General features: G+C 35.2%; 3 protein-coding genes across 3 annotated transcripts; all 3 read left to right on the forward strand.

The window, feature by feature from the left end:
- Window positions 1–807: 807 nt before the first annotated feature.
- Window positions 808–2,755, forward strand: EV154DRAFT_488603 (uncharacterized protein; the record flags this gene model as incomplete). Its single annotated transcript, XM_051599153.1, has 8 exons — window positions 808–979; window positions 1,050–1,171; window positions 1,301–1,531; window positions 1,598–1,686; window positions 1,946–2,020; window positions 2,176–2,313; window positions 2,399–2,417; window positions 2,681–2,755. The coding sequence occupies 8 exons, from the start codon at window positions 808–810 to the stop codon at window positions 2,753–2,755; spliced, it is 921 nt and encodes a 306-aa protein (XP_051450330.1).
- Window positions 2,756–11,071: 8,316 nt separating this feature from the next.
- On the forward strand, window positions 11,072–12,387 carry EV154DRAFT_488604 (uncharacterized protein; the record flags this gene model as incomplete). The annotated part of the gene is made up of 5 exons (XM_051599154.1): window positions 11,072–11,179; window positions 11,236–11,292; window positions 11,567–11,617; window positions 11,717–11,891; window positions 12,251–12,387. The coding sequence occupies 5 exons, from the start codon at window positions 11,072–11,074 to the stop codon at window positions 12,385–12,387; spliced, it is 528 nt and encodes a 175-aa protein (XP_051450331.1).
- Window positions 12,388–16,331: 3,944 nt separating this feature from the next.
- Window positions 16,332–18,283, forward strand: EV154DRAFT_488605 (uncharacterized protein; the record flags this gene model as incomplete). Its single annotated transcript, XM_051599155.1, has 8 exons — window positions 16,332–16,503; window positions 16,573–16,694; window positions 16,824–16,980; window positions 17,130–17,208; window positions 17,467–17,541; window positions 17,782–17,841; window positions 17,927–17,945; window positions 18,209–18,283. 8 exons carry the CDS (start codon window positions 16,332–16,334, stop codon window positions 18,281–18,283), a joined length of 759 nt encoding a protein of 252 aa, XP_051450332.1.
- Window positions 18,284–20,638: the final 2,355 nt, after the last annotated feature.

A 20,638-nucleotide genomic window follows, 5' to 3' on the forward strand; every position in this document is an offset into this window, starting at 1 on the left:
AACCTGTTTACGTGGCTTTGGTCTTTCCTTCTTCCTTCTGCCTTCTTTTCCCATATTTAGTAGAACCGTCAATTAAGTGATGACTGTCAAGGTTTTGCTTGTTATGGAATCACCGGTGCTGGTCACTGTCAATACCCTCCTCTTGATACCTTTCAAATTATATATAAATACCCCTTGATAGTTTTGTAGAATTATCTCTATCTTCTTTTTAAATAAAAATTAGAGACGACTTAGTCGTAACAGTACTTGCCCTTTCCCCTTTTTCTATTTTACAACAATAGCTTATGTGGATCATGACAAAGGATTTGAAGAGCTGACAGATCAATGATGAATATTGAGTCTGAAAGCTAGTTACTCATATTGCATATTTGGGGCATAAGATGTAACGGGATCATGACACGTCCATAACAAACTGTGTTTATTGTATCACGCTTCAGACAAAACCCCTTTTGATGAAGTTACTTTGATATACATAATCTCCTAATTGATGGATTTCCCAATAACTAGGGATGGGTGTGTCTTTCTGTGCATTTGCTATAACTTGATTTTGATTATGGTCATCTTTATTTAAAACGCCATGATAGGACGACATGTCGTCCAAAAAAAACAAACAAAAAAACAAACAAAAAACAAACAAAAACAAACAAAAACAAACAAAAATTGACGTAATTTAAATAAGCAGAAAATTCAACTCCAAGTAACTAAAGGTCGGATAAAAATATATTACATGTACTAGCATATCTTCTTTTAACTTTTTTATACCTTTTTATTCATTAAAAATATTTATTTTAAAACAAACATTTCCAAATGTCTGATATGAATATTGCACTCACCAATTCTGTGGGTAAAATTGAACTTGACGTTACCGAGATCAATCAAATTCTAGCTGCGCTGTCTGATCAGTTCAAAAATCAATTTGCACGAAACATCACCGATGAAGATGTAAGTATGATACAAAAAAGTTTCGTCGAACAAAGTGGTAAAGCATTTCCTTCCCAGATTCTGATAATCTTGACTGAATCAGTTGTTTTTTTGTATATTTTCTTTAGCTCGTGATCGAATCACCGAGTCGGTAAAAAGATCCCAAGTGATTGAATATCCTGATCAGCTTGGTAAAAGAACGATTGACCCAAATTCCGAAGAGTTTAAAGGAAAGAAGGTCTCTAATAGAGTAAATGTACTGCTGCAACGTTTACACACAAAAGACTGGCAGTTATTTTTCAAGGATATTCCCGATGAGCAACAAAAGCCACCTCCAGTCCCAATTTTACAACGTGATTTATAAATCAAACGAATTCAGTTGAAGTCACTGGCACGATCGTTGAAGCATGATTTGATTGACCTGGACCAACCTGACGTGTTAAAAAACTGGAAGGATATCCCGGAAAATGATAGGGATTTTTACATGTTGCGCCTGGAAAAGCTTGCGAATGACAAGGGATTCAAAATATACCAGTGTAAGAGAATGTGGTGTGCCAAAAGCTTGTTAAGGGAGAGCTTTAAAAGTGACAACCAAACACACAGAAGAAGGGTAGCAGTAAAAAATTCTTAAGTGGTTTATTTCATCAATATCGTTAACAAGATAAAAAAAATGTAGAATCAACAAGATCCCGATAGTTCAGGCTCTATCAATGACGCTTTCGAAGATGTGGGTCGCGATGAGTCCCCCATCATAGCAGACGTGGTGTAAGTTTCTTTTATTGTTTTTCATGTATGATATATGTGTACTCATATGCGATAATTATTTTGTATACAGTTCTGCTCCACCAGAGGTACCGAATGAATCTTCACGTAAAAGAACCAGAAGAAGATAATAGTCGGGTCTGTCGACATGATTGGTCCATTCTGGTTTTTAGCTTCTTTATTATTGTGTATTCTAGCGTTCTTTTAGCTTACAATGTTTTCTCTTTTTCTTTTACTTTTATTTATCTTTTAAAATAAATAGCCTTCAAATAACGATGATAAGGGTGTATAGCCCCTTCAAAATAACAGAAAGTGTAAACAAATATGTTGGATTCGGGTATGTTTGTAATGACTGAAGCAATGACATGTAAACTGAATAATAAAGGGATTGTTTTTAGATAAAACATTTAGCCTATTTTTGTTATTTTGATCAAACTAAACTACGTCTGTATAATATAACTATTTTCCATATATAATGGTCATCATCAATAGACGGTTCTATCTTTACCAGGAAATAGCCTTTCAAAAGTCATGTTTTATTCTTATTGATATCATACTGCTTACATATAGACTATTTATTCGGTGTACCTCTCACTCAAACGACGACATTTTAGGAACACTACCGGTCAAGTAATCATCGACATTAGAACTTAAGGCCTGTAATAAAATGCAGAATTAATTACAATATTATTATTTTCTAACAATTGCTTTATAGAGTGTTAAGAGAGTCAAAGGTAAGCTAAAGTAACATACAAGCATCATAATGGTATATCTTATTGTCATGTATACAACCACAAACTTGGCTAAAGTTATATCAAACCCTCCTATGCACCCCTGAAATATAAATAAACAATCCAATAAAACGTGCTATACTGCAAATAATGACAATGTATAAGAAAATGTGAGCCTACGAAATATAAAAGAATGGGTCTAAAAGAAATCTTAAGGGTTTGTCCGTTTATAACAAATGCAAACCGTGAACGTTTGGTTATTATAGAACATCATAACTGCCACTTTTACAAGCCAGGAAAATGGAAGCTGTGAAGGATTTGTCTTCAACAAACTAAAATAGATGCCATTTTTTAAAACCAAAAAACAGCAGCTGTGAACCTGTTGGATTCATTCAACTGTTAAAGGTGCCCCATTTTTGCCAACCAAATATATGGCAGCTGTGCCTCTTTTGTTATTATCGAATATCAAATCTGCCACTTTTGCACGCTGAAAAAATTGCAGTTTTGAGAAGTAAATGGCAGATATTTGCCATTATTTCCGCCATAGTGTATATGTATATAAGTTTTATTATATGTTTAAAAATAAATGAAAGCCGAAAAAGATCTTTTAAGAAAAAATGAAAATGTATAAGGTCTTAATCACAGAATTACACATAAATAAACATGCCTTTATTTATAACAGTTGACAGGACTAGTATATGATGGTTCCGAAATCAAATTTAAAGAGACAGAATCTTAGTCATATTGAGTTTAAGACATATTTCTGACATCGGGCATAGATAGAGATGATGACATGACCTGCTATTACTTATGTTATATAACAGACTTTAAGGCCAAGGATACAAAGACAATGGATGTTAAATGTGTTTAACAAGTAGAATGCATAACGGAGATACACTATTTGGAGCAGAGACGTTCGACAGGATACAATAGTCATGTTCAACATTTACATGTGCGACAAAAGAAAGAGAACACGAAACATGTGTTACGAAGACGATGGGCTGGCTTCGTTTCAATAACAATATGAAGCATCTTCCAGGATAGTTTTCAAACTGCAACCAACAGAGTTTATAACCACAATACGATTTTACGTCTCGCCTATTGTATTAAGAATGGACACATGAACAATTATGCATACACTATAAAGCAGAAAGATAAGCCACATTTCAAGAATGGTTTGAAATACAACTCTTTATTAAGAATAAAGGAAAGGTGGTAATTTTGTCTTGGGGAAGGAATAATGTTTTTGTCATAAACACGTGCACTGTATTTATACGCGTTAATTTGCATGGGAAGAACTACTATAGGTTTAAGCTATATAATTGGACGAGGCGGTTTGTTTTATTGGTAAGATTAAGTAATCAGAATTTGATAATCCAAGATTGGCGAAATTTAATAGAGATTGAGAAGGTGAATAATGTGATAGAGCGAACGCCAGACCAAAATTAACGTGAACGATGCCTTTGAAAAGATCCTTTGAAGCTGATAGGGGATACTGACATATAATTTAGTTCAATGTTGTATACGTTTTTTGAAGAGAGAGGTATTTACCTATGTAATGTTTGTTCCCAGCAACTACAAGACCTTTTGGGGAAGACAAGATACACCGCTTTGGTTTGTTTTAGAAGGTATAAGGTCGTTCTCAGGATTTCAATCTTGTCTTGTGCCTAACAACTAGAACCATAAAGTTATTCGTTTGGCAATGATTAATATACTATGCAGAGTACTTACCAAAAGCGTGAACACCAGGTGAAGCAATCAATATGAAGGAGAGAACCGAAACGCGTTAGGCGCTTAAAATACTGATAGCAAACATAAGACTACCGAAAAAAAAAGCCTATAAACTCTCAACGGACCTAAATCTACTTGAAGAGAGCGTTTGAACTATTCAGCAAACTAAGTAGCTAATACGTAGGATGGCAGAAAAGGCATTATTTGCCTAAAGTGCTTGTAACCAGCTTCGCATTACTAAGTACTACAGACTATTAATTCTCAACGGACCTAAGTCGACTTGGAGAGAGTTTTTAAAGTATAACCGTTCGTCAGGGCATCCTTCAGCCCATACAAGTTTTACCAGATTACGCATTCCCCGATGGCAACAACAATTTAATCAATAAGCGTAGGAGAGATCCCGAAGAATGAAGAAGAATTCAGAATGAGTAATTGTTATAAATGAAAGAATGTTCGAGAGAAAAATTAAGTCAACAAATACCCCAGTTCTTATCTAGCTCTAGAAAAACCCAGTCACAGCTGAAAACCATTTTGGCTCAATTTTCCTCAAGTTTTCGTCCCATATAGACGGGTCCCCCGCTCCCCCAAGAATACGGCTGATAGTATTAAGCTTGAAAGCGCTAATAACCTGAAAAACAGTATGCTTGTTTTTTTCAAACAGCGCAATTTTTAAGGAGTGATAAAAAAATTAGGGGTGCGGGGTGAACCCTTCCACCCAAGAATACGGCTCATAGTATTAACGTTCTCCTTTATATTTTTCTAAAACTTGTCAAATAATAGTACAAATTGTGCGTCCTGTGGTCAAAAAGGTCATAGTTCTAGATCCCACCTAGATGTTGCTTTAAATACAGTAAACCTAAATACGAATGTAGTCATCTCTTCTTTTTTTTTTTTTTTTTTTTTTTTTTTTTTTTTTTTTTTATTTGAAAGTACTGACATTTTTTTAGGTGACATCTTCATTGAATAACCATGACAATGCACTAAATAACCCAACCTCAATTCCTGTGGTACAGCAAAAACAAAAATTTTTGTAAGCATTTTAACTAAGATTGATTTCAAATAGGACATGGAGGTAGACGAACACGAGTTCATTTCAACCCATGAGCCAGTCCAAGAAAGAATTGTCCGCTGTTCAACATGTCAACAACTTGGGCATTTAAGAAAAACTAGCCTTTTGTGCTGCCAGAATGGTAATCGTGCCCACCAGACTATAAATCAAGCAAAGCAAACGGAAATACTGCACAGTAGACATGGTTTGGAAGAATGACGACGATGTGTTCTGAATGCAGGGCATTCATGTGGGTCGAAGAAAGGTCAGAAAGCCGTCTTCATACTGGCAGCCTTCAACTCTGTAGTGGATTGGGAAATAAAAAGAGACACCATTTCACCCTAAACCTGGACTTATATCCAACTTATTACTCGAAAATGATCAAAGAAACTGGGAGTTTAAAAAACACATGCGGTCTAACCACAATGCCTTAAGATTTACTTCCATGGGTATCAATAGGGACGAATCTGTTCAGAACTCTCGCGGCTGGGGGTATGCTTCTCAAATTCATGGCAGTATTTATGACCGAATTGGATTGTTGCCCCCATCCAACAATGTTGCATCATCATTTGCTCAAATTTATGTCTTTGATGCTTAACATGGGATTGAAAATTGACACCATGTTGCAAGCCATGTCGACATCAACACGTTAGGACACTTAAAAATTTTAATGCATGATATCAATCCTATAGTCAGACACTTTAAGACGATAAACCAATATTTGATTGAGAATTCGGATTACGTTGCAGATGTGGCACTGGTATTCCAGGCAATAGAATTCCCAGATCCACGAAGACATAATTCACCAACGAGTTCGATTGAAGTTGGGATATTAATTTTGGGCTGTGACAATAGACCGGAAGGGGATTAGATTAGGGTTAGGGATATTATTATGAGACCCCAAAATCAGGGTCAACGTAAGAGTATCAACGCGTTACATCAGACATATGATCCAATGTCTTACGCTTTGATATTCCCAACAGACCAATCGGGATGACATAAAGAATGTGTATCTGATAATGGTTTAAAAGTCACTGCAATGTAATTTTATAGTTTCCATCTCCGGTTTAGAAACTGGGGGCATGATCTCCGTCTTTATGGAAAACGATTCCATCAGTGTAATATGGATATGTACGCTAAGATTGGCCAGTTTCGTTTAAACGTTATAAGAAATAACCTGTCAAGTCTTCGAACCGAACTTTACCTTGTTTTAAAAGATGCTGTTGCACGTGATGTCAATGATACGAGCTCTAATGGTCGAAAACTTATTCTTCGAAGCTCCTTCATTGGTGGGCCGCAACATATGTCCCAGTTGTATCAAGATGCCACTAGTATTATTAGACGTTTTGGAAAGCATGATTTTTTATTTCTTTTACCTGTAATCTTACATGGCATGCAATCCCAAGCGAGTTGTTGTATAGTCAAACTGCTACAGACAGACCTGATCTTTGCGCAAGATTTTTTCGATTAACGTATAAAAGTCTTCTTAAGAATATCAGCAAAGATTATATTCTTGGTGTAGTCGTTGAATATGTTTGTGTGATCTAGTTTCAGAAAAGAGGTTTATCTCATGCTTACAGTTTGTTTATTGTGAGACCTGAAAACAGACCTAGCTCGACCAATGATTTTGAAAATATTAATTACGCTGAGATTTCAAATGATGAGCAACATCCCTTAGCGTATCATACGGTCACAAACAACATGATGCACGGTCGATGTGGTGCATTAAATCCCAGATCCATTTGCATGAAAGATGGAAAGTGCCTAAAGGGCTACCACAAAAATTGTACTCTTACTACAACAACAGCAAATTCCGGCTATGTTATTTAAAGAAGAATACGAGATGTTATAAGCGTTGGAAAAGAAAATAAAATGGCATTGGATAATATATGGTTTGTACCTCACAACATTTATTTCTGTACGAAATACGATGCCCATATAAATTTCCAAATATACAACATCGTTTCTACTGTAAAGTATCTTTATAAGTATGTTTATAAAGGTCCGATAGAGCAAGTGTTCAAGTAAGTAGTAATGGACAGCAAAATAATATGATATGTCAGGACAAAATCGATAGGTTCACAGACGCGAGATATGTTTTTCCACCCGAAGGGATTTGGAGAATATTTGGGCTCTCATTGCATAAAGAATTTTCAGCGCATACGCGATTAAGCATTCATCATCCTGGGCGACAAATGGTGTGTTTTTTGGAGAATGCTAATCTTAGTGATGTTCGTGCAAATGCAGCCAGTAAAGACACTATTTTGACAGCTTGGTTTAGCATAAGCCGTAGCGATCCAGATACCTATCATTATTTATATCATTAGTCTCTGGAGCAGTATACTTGGAAAAAAGTGAGAAAAAGACAAATAGGTTTTCGTCAAACCACAGGCCGTATCTACCCTGTTTCACCAAAAGAGGCCGAAAACTATTATTTGCGGCTTTTATTGGGCAATATCGAACCGCCGAACAGTTTTAAGAGATAAGAACTGTAGATGGTGTAGTATACAAAACTTATCAAGCTGCTTCCCGTGCAAAACATTTACTTGCGGATGACGACCAATGAGATACATGGTTGTAGGAGAGTGACACATTGCAATTACCTGCAATGTAGCGACGATTGTTTGTCACAATCTTGATTCTCCGAGAGCCGTATTACCCCTTCCAGTTATGGATCACACACAAGGCAACCTTTTTAGGACTATTTATATGCTCAAAGAAAGCTTTTGACCGATGTTATCTCTGAGTTAACGGTTGCAATGAAAGAAAAAGCATATGGTAACTTCTTTATGGATTTAAATAAAATGCTTGATTTGAATAAAATCATGATCATTAATTTTGGAGGCTTTTGTTTACCGATCGATAATAGACGCAATAATACCGGACAAATATTTAAAAGTAAGAGGAGGCTTCAGCGTGAACAACGGGAGTTATGCTTGGACGCTGAACGCTCAATGATTGATCTGGCGGAGCATCCTTTCATCAGTTATCAGCATGCAGTGTTGTTAACGTGTTTTGAATTTGGTGGAGAGTGAAAACGTTTTTCAAAATTCCCGTTTCCCCTTGAAATACAATTTGTTTTTTTGGATGATCCAGGTGTTACAGACAAAACATTCATTTTCAATGCATTGCTGCAGGCAGTTAGAAGAAGGAACACTATTGATCAATCCGGGACTGTAAGTTGAACTGCTTCTTTTTTTAAAAAAAATTAGCCGCAGATCTCATTCAAGGTTTGGTATTCCCCTACATTTTTATCAGGCGTCAATGTGTTTTTTTGAAGCCATAAGGAAATAATGCGGCATTGATAGCATCATCAACACTAATAGTTTAGGGCGATGCTCCAATGATCAGTCGTAATGTTTTGGAAACTGCTGATATTCGTTACAGAGACATTATGAATGATCTGGACTCACTTCTTGGTACATTATCCTTCAGAGCGAAACTAATAGTTTTTAGCAGTGACTCTTTTCAAATTTTACCTGTCGGTCTCAAACGTAGCAAAGAGAACATTATCCAAGCCTGCTGTCACGAGCGGACATGAGCACAGGACAGACAGAAGAGAATTTGCATCCTAGAACAAAAAAATAAATGACATTTACTATATTTATTAAAAGAGAGAGAGAGGGAAAAAGAAAGAGGAAAAGAGGAGAGAGGGTTATTACATAATATATCTGATGAAGGGGAAGAAATATGAGGGAAAGTTAGGCTATACTTTAGTAAAGGATGGTATAGTCATTTAGCATGAAAATAAGCAACAACAAAGTTTAGTAAGTCCTTACTTATATATGACAGATATTTGATGATTGATGGCTGACACGTACATAAGAAGGTGCTGACAAAAGAATTACCAAAAATTAATGCATCTACGTGACACGATCATGACACCTGCATGATTACATCTCATCTTTAGAGACACATTAAGCAATTGCGACTTTCATTGATTATGCGAGTACAACAAGCTCAATTGGCGCACAAATCAGAATCAGCTCTAGGGCTTCCGGAATTTCCTTCTTTTCTTTGGAATATTGGAAACGGTTTATACCCTGTTCGCCCAAACACAAGTTATATTATTAAGATACCCGACCAAATGATTCTTCCAGAAAGCGGCATGGATCACCTCTGCTGCGATATCTATAAAAACTTTGAAAACGACAGTGATGTTTGATCTGCATCTTTGAAGCTTAAAGCCATACCCACTCCAACTAATGCGTTTGGATCGGGCGTCAAAAATCATGTTTTGGAAACATTTCCTGCAGAGTAAACCATTTTGCGTACTACTAATACAGCTCTTTCGGGTATCGATGCTTTGATATTGCTACCAGAGCGTAAGAACTTTTAACAATGTGGTAGTCTTCCGCCTCCTGAGTTAAAATTAAAACTAGGCTCCCCAATTATGATGCTTTTGAAACTGGCAGCTGCACAAAGCGTGTGTAACGGTACTCGATTTATCTGCAAAGCTCTTCTTCAGCATGTAATTTAAGCAAAGGACACTATTGCATCATACGAAGGTAACATTGGTCTTATTCCACGCATTACTTTGTACTCCACTGAGGAACAAGTTAGTGTTGATTTTTATATCTGTCAATTCCCGATTCGACCCGCATTTACAGTGACAATCAACAAATCACAAGGCAAGTTATTAGATTCTGTTGTTCTATATCTTCCACCACCTGTGTTCTTGCATAAAAACTTTATGTAGTATTATCCCTAGTACAAAAACACAATGACATCAGAATTTCAACTCGTAAAGAAATATCAAACATTGAAGGTGAAGAAGGATCATTCACATCTAATATTGTTTACACTGAAATATTTTCAAATTAATATACTTTATTCTACCACATCCACATAACTCTTTCATTTTAATAAATATTTATTTGTTATTCAATTTTAACAGGCTTGCGGCAGCTCGAAGGTTTTTCAGAGAGCAGCGTACCAGACAAAAGTGGAGTGCAGACATTTAGGGTAGCGCCGCCAAGGTCACAATTTATACCCAAACGGAGCTTTGGTTTGAAAAAACCTCGGTTTAATAAAAAATTTAAGAAGTACTAAGACGGAAAATCATACATTTCGGTAATATTCACTACATGGGTAATATTCAAGAGACCGTAGTTACAGAATCCATATGGCAATGCTTTAAATGGAGTTACATGGCAACGCCTCAAGTTAATTTCTTAAGAAAAAAGAATTAGTGTAATATAAAGAAAACAATATACGATTTGACGTGTTCAAAATTGAAAACTAGTGATTTTGAGTTGATGTTTTTGTAATGCATTGAAAATATAAACAACTCTTTTGGTTTAGAGCCTATGCATGAAGCGGAATTTAAATGCTTTCCTTAATAGTGGATGAGTTTTTATTCCATAATTAAGAATGAGAGCGTGCAAGCCAAGAGTTAGATAAAACCTATTTTCAAAAGAGCGTGCGTGCTTATGAAAGACAATTAGATTTAGTAAATTGACAAGACAAAAGAACAACTGTTGGATATATAATTTTCAGTTTGATAATTTGTACATGATAAATTCCAAACAAATACAATCTGGCAGGATGCGGATCGATTTGTTTTTGTTGGTTTACACCAGACCACGAAGAATTCATTCAACTCTAGCGTATGACTATTTTGGTGGTAAATGTTTAGGTGATTTGTTTCAGGGCAAGTGTGAAAAAAAAACGGACAAGGCAGGTTTACACATGATTTATGGCTGCTATAAATTGCATAAATATGTAGACAAAAAATAATTGAAATCAAAAACCTCACAGGATATAAGACGATGCACATGATCTATCACGTTACGCAAGGCCTAAGTTACTAGAGATGTTAACAAATTCTGTTCATGGTCTACGACTCCAGAATTGGTCAAATTCTTTTAGTTGAAAAATGTGTGAACTTATACTGTCAATAAGCTCTGATTATATAAGTGGAATTATGGTTTTGCAGGACCCTACAGATAATTTATCGTCAACTTCCATTGTTTGCTTGTCTACGGTAATCTAGTATGAGTTCGACTATAATATTATAGCCTTTGACAACAATGTAAATAGAATATGCAGATTTGGGAGCAATACAATGATCCAATATCTCGGTTTAACAAGAATTGTGTAAATCCTTTTCCAAATATAGAAAAGGACCGCCACAATGTTTTATATATTTTAAACTATTATTGTTAAACCAATAAGCGGCATAAAAGTTTATAAAATACAATTCAAGAACATATTTAAAATAGTAACACTAGGGATACCTTTTTTTGTATTATCAAAAACCACTGGAAGGATGTGTTTTAAATCGACAGATACCCTAAACATTTTGCATGAAATCGCTAATGACCTTCTGGAATTGCACCTATATCTAGGAACATAATCTATTTTACACAAGACTAGGAAGCTATCCATATTAGTCTTCACACCTACTTCTGAAATAGCCCTGGTAATAAAACTCTCAATTCATTCACTAGTTGAATTTTTATTTTCTTTCAAAATTGCTCATATTCCTAACCTGCTAATCCATATACACATGGTTTACCAGATACCAGAAATGCTGAATTTCTTGGATAATGGTACCGAAAAGGATATAACTAAAAGTATCTCTTGCTACTATAATGTTTCATACCACTGTTGGTTGCTCTTCTACTCTAAATATCAGTATTCGTTTTATGTCTCGAGTTCCAAACAATTATTCCGCGAGCTGTATGCAGCAAATAGTTAAATCGGTGTAATACTTGGATTTATGCATTAACAATCGAGTAGCAAAAAGAATGAGTTTTCACACACTTTCGTAATTGCACTTCCAAACCATGTTTGAATCAAACTATTTTAATTTACTCAACATAATATTCTTATCAAAATTGGCGAAAGAAACACATTGGTAACGCTGAGTTGAAGAAGAACTAGCTAATTGTTGTACGTAGTTTTTTCCAGTTACCGATTAAACTGACGAGAAGGTGTACCAACTATTTTATCGGTAACAACATGAGGGAGAATACAGTTAACTGACGTGAACCGCCTAGGTTCCAGTTGTATATAATCAAGTAAAATAACTCAGATTATTATTGAAACCAAGCTAGGTCATTGACCTTGTCCGATCTAGGCCCTGTTTTAAGTCTTCTGTTTCACATGTCACAGTCAAACACCACTACTGTATCCCGTCTAGTGTCTCTGTTCCGAATAATGTATCTCCGGTATCCCTTGTACTTGTAAAACACATTTAAGATCCGCTTTCTTTGTACTTGCCCTGAGACTCCCTTGTATAACTTTAATAGTATCAGCCCATGTTATCCTCTGTATCTATACCTGCTACTCCAAAGATGTCCCAAACTCAATATAACCAATAAATTATCTGTGTAAAGCTGATGCCCGATCCGATTTTTCACCCGACCTGTCAATTAATATAAATAACAGCATATTTATTTGGTCTCATATCTGTATTGATTTTATCGACTTTTCCTAGTGTATTGAATAAACCTTTTTTAATTTTGATTCCTGTTAATATATATATTAATACTAATACATATTTAATTTCTGTTTCTCTATTGGCACCTAAATAATCATTCTTTTCTGTTCTTGCTATGCCACGATCCTGAAATTAAGGGGCTTCTGTTCAACTTCATACCATTTTAAAATATGTGGGCAACAAAATCTGAACAATTCAGCCTATGCAAAGGTTCTTGGTGATTTATAAAGCAATGTTGAGAAATGCCCTTATATTTCAATAGAGTGTTTGTTGATATCCTTTCTATAAAGCAAACGCGGAGGACCTGGGTGAAGCCTCTTTCCTTTTCCTGTAACACATCTAAACTCCCCTGTGATAAGTCTACTTTGCTAGTCGTCATACTTTTTAGCCGCGTCATCTAAATGAGCATCTTCTTTTCCGCTAATTACTAAATAAAACAACTTGTGTTAATTTGAAAAATGCATGGGTCATAAAAAGACAAAGTGCCGTTACATTCATCATAATTTACAATTTATATTAAATATACTATGTGGCCACCTTTTAATATTGTGGGTGTCGATCCTCGATGTATCAAGGATCATACCGTATTCGCCGGGAAATTGTGAGTTACTGTTTCTGATACTACATACTTTGAGATTCCTTGAGCTAGTCAACAATGCACGTTGCTTAAAGAATTTGAAGAGATCGGCTTCCCTGCAATACTATTAGACGGACATACACTAAAAATAGAAACACTTCCTGATCTCGTAATTTTACTACGGCTGTCCGCGTCATAGAAGGAAGGGAATGTTTTTTTCATTGTTCAATGACGCTCGTCATGGACAATCTTGTCATTCCTCCAAATCGAATAATAAATATAGACTATTTAGTAGAGAACATTTAAATTGGATTCATAATATAAAAAGAATATGTTGAAAACAAACAAAGTCGCACTATTTAGATTTTGAATTCGGAAGCCCGTCTATATGAGACGAAAATTTGAGGAAAATTGAGCCAAAATGGTTTTCAGGTGTGACTAGGTTTTTCTAGAGCTAGAAAATAACTGGGGTATTTGTTGACTTAACTTTTCTCTCGAACTTTCTTTCATTTATAACAATTACTCATTCTGAATTCTTCTTCATTCTTCGGGATCTCTCCTACGCCTATTGATTAAATTGCTGTTGCCATCGGGGAATGCGTAATCTGGTAAAACTTGTATGAGCTGAAGGATGCCCTGACGAACGGTTATACTTTAAAAACTCTCTCCAAGTCGACTTAGGTCCGTTGAGAATTAATAGTCTGTAGTACTTAGTAATGCGAAGCTGGTTACAAGCACTTTAGGCAAATAATGCCTTTTCTGCCATCCTACGTGTTAGCTACTTATTTTGCTGAATAGTTCAAACGCTCTCTTCAAGTAGATTTAGGTCCGTTGAGAGTTTATAGGCTTTTTTTTTCGGTAGTCTTATGTTTGCTATCAGTATTTTAAGCGCCTAACGCGTTTCGGTTCTCTCCTTCATATTGATTGCTTCACCTGGTGTTCACGCTTTTGGTAAGTACTCTGCATAGTATATTAATCATTGCCAAACGAATAACTTTATGGTTCTAGTTGTTAGGCACAAGACAAGATTGAAATCCTGAGAACGACCTTATACCTTCTAAAACAAACCAAAGCGGTGTATCTTGTCTTCCCCAAAAGGTCTTGTAGTTGCTGGGAACAAACATTACATAGGTAAATACCTCTCTCTTCAAAAAACGTATACAACATTGAACTAAATTATATGTCAGTATCCCCTATCAGCTTCAAAGGATCTTTTCAAAGGCATCGTTCACGTTAATTTTGGTCTGGCGTTCGCTCTATCACATTATTCACCTTCTCAATCTCTATTAAATTTCGCCAATCTTGGATTATCAAATTCTGATTACTTAATCTTACCAATAAAACAAACCGCCTCGTCCAATTATATAGCTTAAACCTATAGTAGTTCTTCCCATGCAAATTAACGCGTATAAATACAGTGCACGTGTTTATGACAAAAACATTATTCCTTCCCCAAGACAAAATTACCACCTTTCCTTTATTCTTAATAAAGAGTTTTATTTCAAACCATTCTTGAAATGTCGCTTAACGTTCTGCTTTATAGTGTATGCATAATTGTTCATGTGTCCATTCTTAATACAATAGGCGAGACGAAAAATCGTATTGTGGTTATAAACTCTGACGGTTGCTGTTTGAAAACTATCCTGGAAGATGCTTCATATTGTTATTGAAACGAAGCCAGCCCATCGTCTTCGTAACACATGTTTCGTGTTCTCTTTCTTTTGTCGCACATGTAAATGTTGAACATGACTATTGTATCCTGTCGAACGTCTCTGCTCCAAATAGTGTATCTCCGTTATGCATTCTACTTGTGAAACACATTTAACATCCATTGTCTTTGTATCCTTGGCCTTAAAGTCTGTTATATAACATAAGTAATAGCAGCTCATGTCATCATCTCTATCTATGCTCGATGTCAGAAATATGTCTTAAACTCAATATGGCTAAGACTCTGTCTTTGTAAATTTGATCTCGGAACCATCGTCTACTAGTCCTGTCAACTGCTATAAATGAAGGCATGTTTATTTATGTCAACTTCTGTGATTAAGATTTTATACTTTTTCATTTCCTCTTGAGTAGATCCTTTTCGGCTTTCATTTATTTTTAAACCGATAATGAAACTATTATATATACATAATTTCTGTCATCCTTGTTCTCACCTAAATAACCATTCTATTCTGCTTTTACCCCCGCCTCTGGTAGGTTCCGTCTACACTAGCTGTGAATTCTATATAATTAGCTCCCTTTTTTAAAAATACTTTATAGTTAGGCTTCGAAGTTTACTAATGAAAAAAAGCAGGGGATTTAAGGATTTTGAGATAATACACTAGTCAGTCAAGACGTCCTGTCAGGAACGAGGGAGGAACGAGACAGGCAGGATAGGACAGAGAATGAATAGCTTCTTGAAGCAGGTTATCTATTTAAGAATAAGAGGGAGGAAAGAAACGAGAAGATGATTATGAAATATATCTGATAAAGAAAACTGGGAGAAGTGAAATTTATCAGCTATATTTATAGAGAAAGAAATACAAGAAATTAAATAAAAAAATAAGCAATGACAAGAGTTAGTCATAGCTTATGTGGATCATGACAAAGGATTCGAAGAGCTGACAGATCAATGACGAATCTTGAGTCTGAAAGCTGGTTACTCATATTGCATATTTGGGGCATAAGATGTAACGGGATCATGACACGTCCATAACAAACTGTGTTTATTGTATCACGCTTCAGACAAAACCCCTTTTGATGAAGTTACTTTGATATACATAATCTCCAAATTAATGGATTTTCCAATAACTAGGGATGGGTGTGTCTTTCTGTGCATGTGTTATAACTTGATTTTGATTATGGTCATCTTTATTTAAAACGCCATGATAGGACGACATGTCGTCCAAAAAAAAAAAAAAAAAAAAAAAAAACAAACAAACAAAAAAACAAACAAAAACAAACAAAAACAAACAAAAAAAATTGACGTAATTTAAATAAGCAGACAATTCAACTCCAAGTAACTAAAGGTCGGATAAAAATATATTACATGTACTAGCATATCTTCTTTTAACTTTTTTATACCTTTTTATTCATTAAAAATATTTATTTTAAAACAAACATTTCCAAATGTCTGATATAAATATTACACTCACCAATTCTGTTTGTAAAATTGAACTTGACGTTACCGAGATCAATCAAATTCTAGCTGCGCTGTCTGATCAGGTCAAAAATCAATTTGCACGAAACATCACCGATGAAGATGTAAATATGATACAAAAAAGTTTCGTCGAACAAAGTGGTAAAGCATATCCTTCCCAAATTCTGATAATCTTGACTGAATCAGTTTTTTTTTGTATATTTTCTTTAGCTCGTGATCGAATCACCGAGTCGGTAAAAAGATCCCAAGTGATTGAATATCATGATCAGCTTGGTAAACGAACGATTGACCCAAATTCCGAAGAGTCTATAGGAAAGAAGGTCTCTGATAGAGTAAATGTACTGCTACAACGTTTACACACAAAAGACTGGCAGTTATTTTGCAAGGATATTCCCGATGAGCAACAAAAGCCACCTCCAGTCCCAATTTTACAACGTGATTTATAAATCAAACGAATTCAGTTGAAGTCACTGGCACGATCGTTGAAGCATGATTTGATTGACCTGGACCAACCTGACGTGTTAAAAAACTCGAAGGATATCCCGGAAAATGATAGGGATTTTTACATGTTGTGCCTGGAAAAGCTTGCGAATGACAAGGGATTCCAAATATACCAGTGTAAGAGAATTTGGGTGCCAAAAGCTTGTTAACGGAGATCTTTAAAAGTGACAACCAAACACACAAAAGAAGGGTAGCAGTAAAAAAATCTTAAGTGGTTTATTTCATCAATATCGTTAACAAGGTAAAAAAAATGTAGAATCAACAAGATCCTGATAGTTCAGACTCTATCAATGACGCTTTCGAAGATGTGGGTCGCGATGAGTCCCCCATCATAGCAGACGTGGTGTAAGTTTCTTTTATTGTTTTTCATGTATGATATATGTGTACTCATATGCGATAATTATTTTGTATACAGTTCTGCTCCACCAGAGGTAGCGAATGAATCTTCACGTAAAAGAACCAGAAGAAGATAATAGTCGGGTCTGTCGACATGATTGGTCCATTCTGGTTTATAGCTTCTTTATTATTGTCTATTCTAGCGTTCTTTTAGCTTACGATGTTTCTCTTTTTCTTTTACTTTTATTTATCTTTTAAAATAAATAGCCTTCAAATAACGATGATAAGGGTATATAGCCCCTTCAAAATAACAGAAAGTGTAAACAAATATGTTGGATTCGGGTATGTTTGTAATGACTGAAGCAATGACATGTAAACTGAATAATAAACTAAAAGGGGTTGGTTTTTAGATAAAACATTTAGCTTATTTTTGTTATTTTGATCCAACTAAACTACGTCTGTATAATATAACTATTTTCCATATATAATGGTCATCATCAATAGACGGTTCTATCTTTACCAGAAAATAGCCTTTAAAAAGTCATGTTTTATTCTTATTGATATCATACTGCTTACATATAGACTATTTATTCGGTGTACCTCTCACTCAAACGACGACATTTTAGGAACACTACCGGTCAAGTAATCATCGACATTAGAACTTAAGGCTTGTAATAAAATGCAGAATTAATTATAATATTATTATTTTCTAACAATTGCTTTATAGAGTGTCAAGAGAGTCAAAGGTAAGCTAAAGTAACATACAAGCATCATAATGGTATATCTTATTGTCATGTATACAACCACAAACTTGGCTAAAGTTATATCAAACCCTCGTATACACCACTGAAGTATAAATAAACAATCCAATAAAACGTGCTATACTGCCAATAATGACAATGTATAAGAAAATGTGAGCCTACGAAATATAAAAGAATGGGTCTAAAAGAAATCTTAAGGGTTTGTCCGTTTATAACAAATGCAAACCGTGAACGTTTGGTTATTATAGAATATCATAACTGCCACTTTTACAAGCCAGGAAAATGGAAGCTGTGAAGGATTTGTCTTCAACAAACTAAAATAGATGCCATTTTTTAAAACCAAAAAACAGCAGCTGTGAACCTGTTGGATTCATTCAACTGTTAAAGGTGCCCCATTTTTGCCAACCAAATATATGGCAGCTGTGCCTCTTTTGTTATTATAGAATATCAAATCTGCCACTTTTGCACGCTGAAAAAATTGCTGTTTTGAGAAGTAAATGGCAGATATTTGCCATTATTTCCGCCATAGTGTATATGTATATAAGTTTTATTATATGTTTAAAAATAAATGAAAGCCGAAAAAGATCTTTTAAGAAAAAATGAAAATGTATAAGGTCTTAATCACAGAATTACACATAAATAAACATGCCTTTATTTATAACAGTTGACAGGACTAGTAGATGATGGTTCCGAGATCAAATTTAAAGAGACAGAATCTTAGTCATATTGAGTTTAAGACATATTTCTGACATCGGGCATAGATAGAGATGATGACATGAGCTGCTATTACTTATGTTATATAACAGACTTTAAGGCCAAGGATACAAAGACAATGGATGTTAAATGTGTTTCACAAGTAGAATGCATAACGGAGATACACTATTTGGAGCAGAGACGTTCGACAGGATACAATAGTCATGTTCAACATTTACATGTGCGACAAAAGAAAGAGAACACGAAACATGTGTTACGAAGACGATGGGCTGGCTTCGTTTCAATAACAATATGAAGCATCTTCCAGGATAGTTTTCAAACTGCAACCATCAGAGTTTATAACCACAATACGATTTTACGTCTCGCCTATTGTATTAAGAATGGACACATGAACAATTATGCATACACTATAAAGTAGAACGATAAGCGACATTTCAAGAATGGTTTGAAATAAAACTCTTTATTAAGAATAAAGGAAAGGTGGTAATTTTGTCTTGGGGAAGGAATAATGTTTTTGTCATAAACACGTGCACTGTATTTATACGCGTTAATTTGCATGGGAAGAACTACTATAGGTTTAAGCTATATAATTGGACGAGGCGGTTTGTTTTATTGGTAAGATTAAGTAATCAGAGTTGATAATCCAAGATTGGCGAAATTTAATAGAGATTGAGAAGGTGAATAATGTGATAGAGCGAACGCCAGACCAAAATTAACGTGAACGATGCCTTTGAAAAGATCCTTTGAAGCTGATAGGGGATACTGACATATAATTTAGTTCAATGTTGTATACGTTTTTTGAAGAGAGAGGTATTTACCTATGTAATGTTTGTTCCCAGCAACTACAAGACCTTTTGGGGAAGACAAGATATCACCGCTTTGGTTTGTTTTAGAAGGTATAAGGTCGTTCTCAGGATTTCAATCTTGTCTTGTGCCTAACAACTAGAACCATAAAGTTATTCGTTTGGCAATGATTAATATATTATGCAGAGTACTTACCAAAAGCGTGAACACCAGGTGAAGCAATCAATATGAAGGAGAGAACCGAAACGCGTTAGGCGCTTAAAATACTGATAGCAAACATAAGACTACCGAAAAAAAAAGCCTATAAACTCTCAACGGACCTAAATCTACTTGAAGAGAGCGTTTGAACTATTCAGCAAACTAAGTAGCTAATACGTAGGATGGCAGAAAAGGCATTATTTGCCTAACGTGCTTGTAACCAGCTTCGCATTACTAAGTACTACAGACTATTAATTCTCAACGGACCTAAGTCGACTTGGAGAGAGTTTTTAAAGTATAACCGTTCGTCAGGGCATCCTTCAGCCCATACAAGTTTTACCAGATTACGCATTCCCCGATGGCAACAGCAATTTAATCAATAGGCGTAGGAGAGATCCCGAAGAATGAAGAAGAATTCAGAATGAGTAATTGTTATAAATGAAAGAAAGTTCGAGAGAAAAATTAAGTCAACAAATACCCCAGTTATTTTCTACCTCTAAAAAACCCAGTCACACCTGAAAACCATTTTGGCTCAATTTTCCTCAAGTTTTCGTCCCATATAGACGGGTCTCCCGCTCCCCCAAGAATACGGCTGATAGTATTAAGCTTGAAAGCGCTAATATCTTGAAAAACAGTATGCTTTTTCTTTAAACAGCGCAATTTTTAAGGAGTGATAAAAAAATTGGGGGTGCGGGGTAAATTCCACCCAAGAATACGGCTCATAGTATTAACGTTGTCCTTTATATTTTTCTAAAACTTGTCAAATAATAGTGCAAATTGTGCGTCCTGTGGTCAAAAAGGTCATAGTCGTAGATCCCACCTAGATGTTCCTTTAAATACAGTAAACCTAAATACGAATGTAGTCATCTCTCCTTTTTTTTTTTTTTTTTTTTTTTTTTTTTTTTTTTTTTATTTGAAAATACTGACATTTTTTTAGGTGCCATCTTCATTGAATAACCATG

Source organism: Mucor mucedo (assembly GCF_025094135.1).
Source record: "Mucor mucedo strain NRRL 3635 chromosome Unknown EV154scaffold_261, whole genome shotgun sequence".
NCBI classification, from domain to species: Eukaryota; Fungi; Mucoromycota; class Mucoromycetes; order Mucorales; family Mucoraceae; genus Mucor; species Mucor mucedo.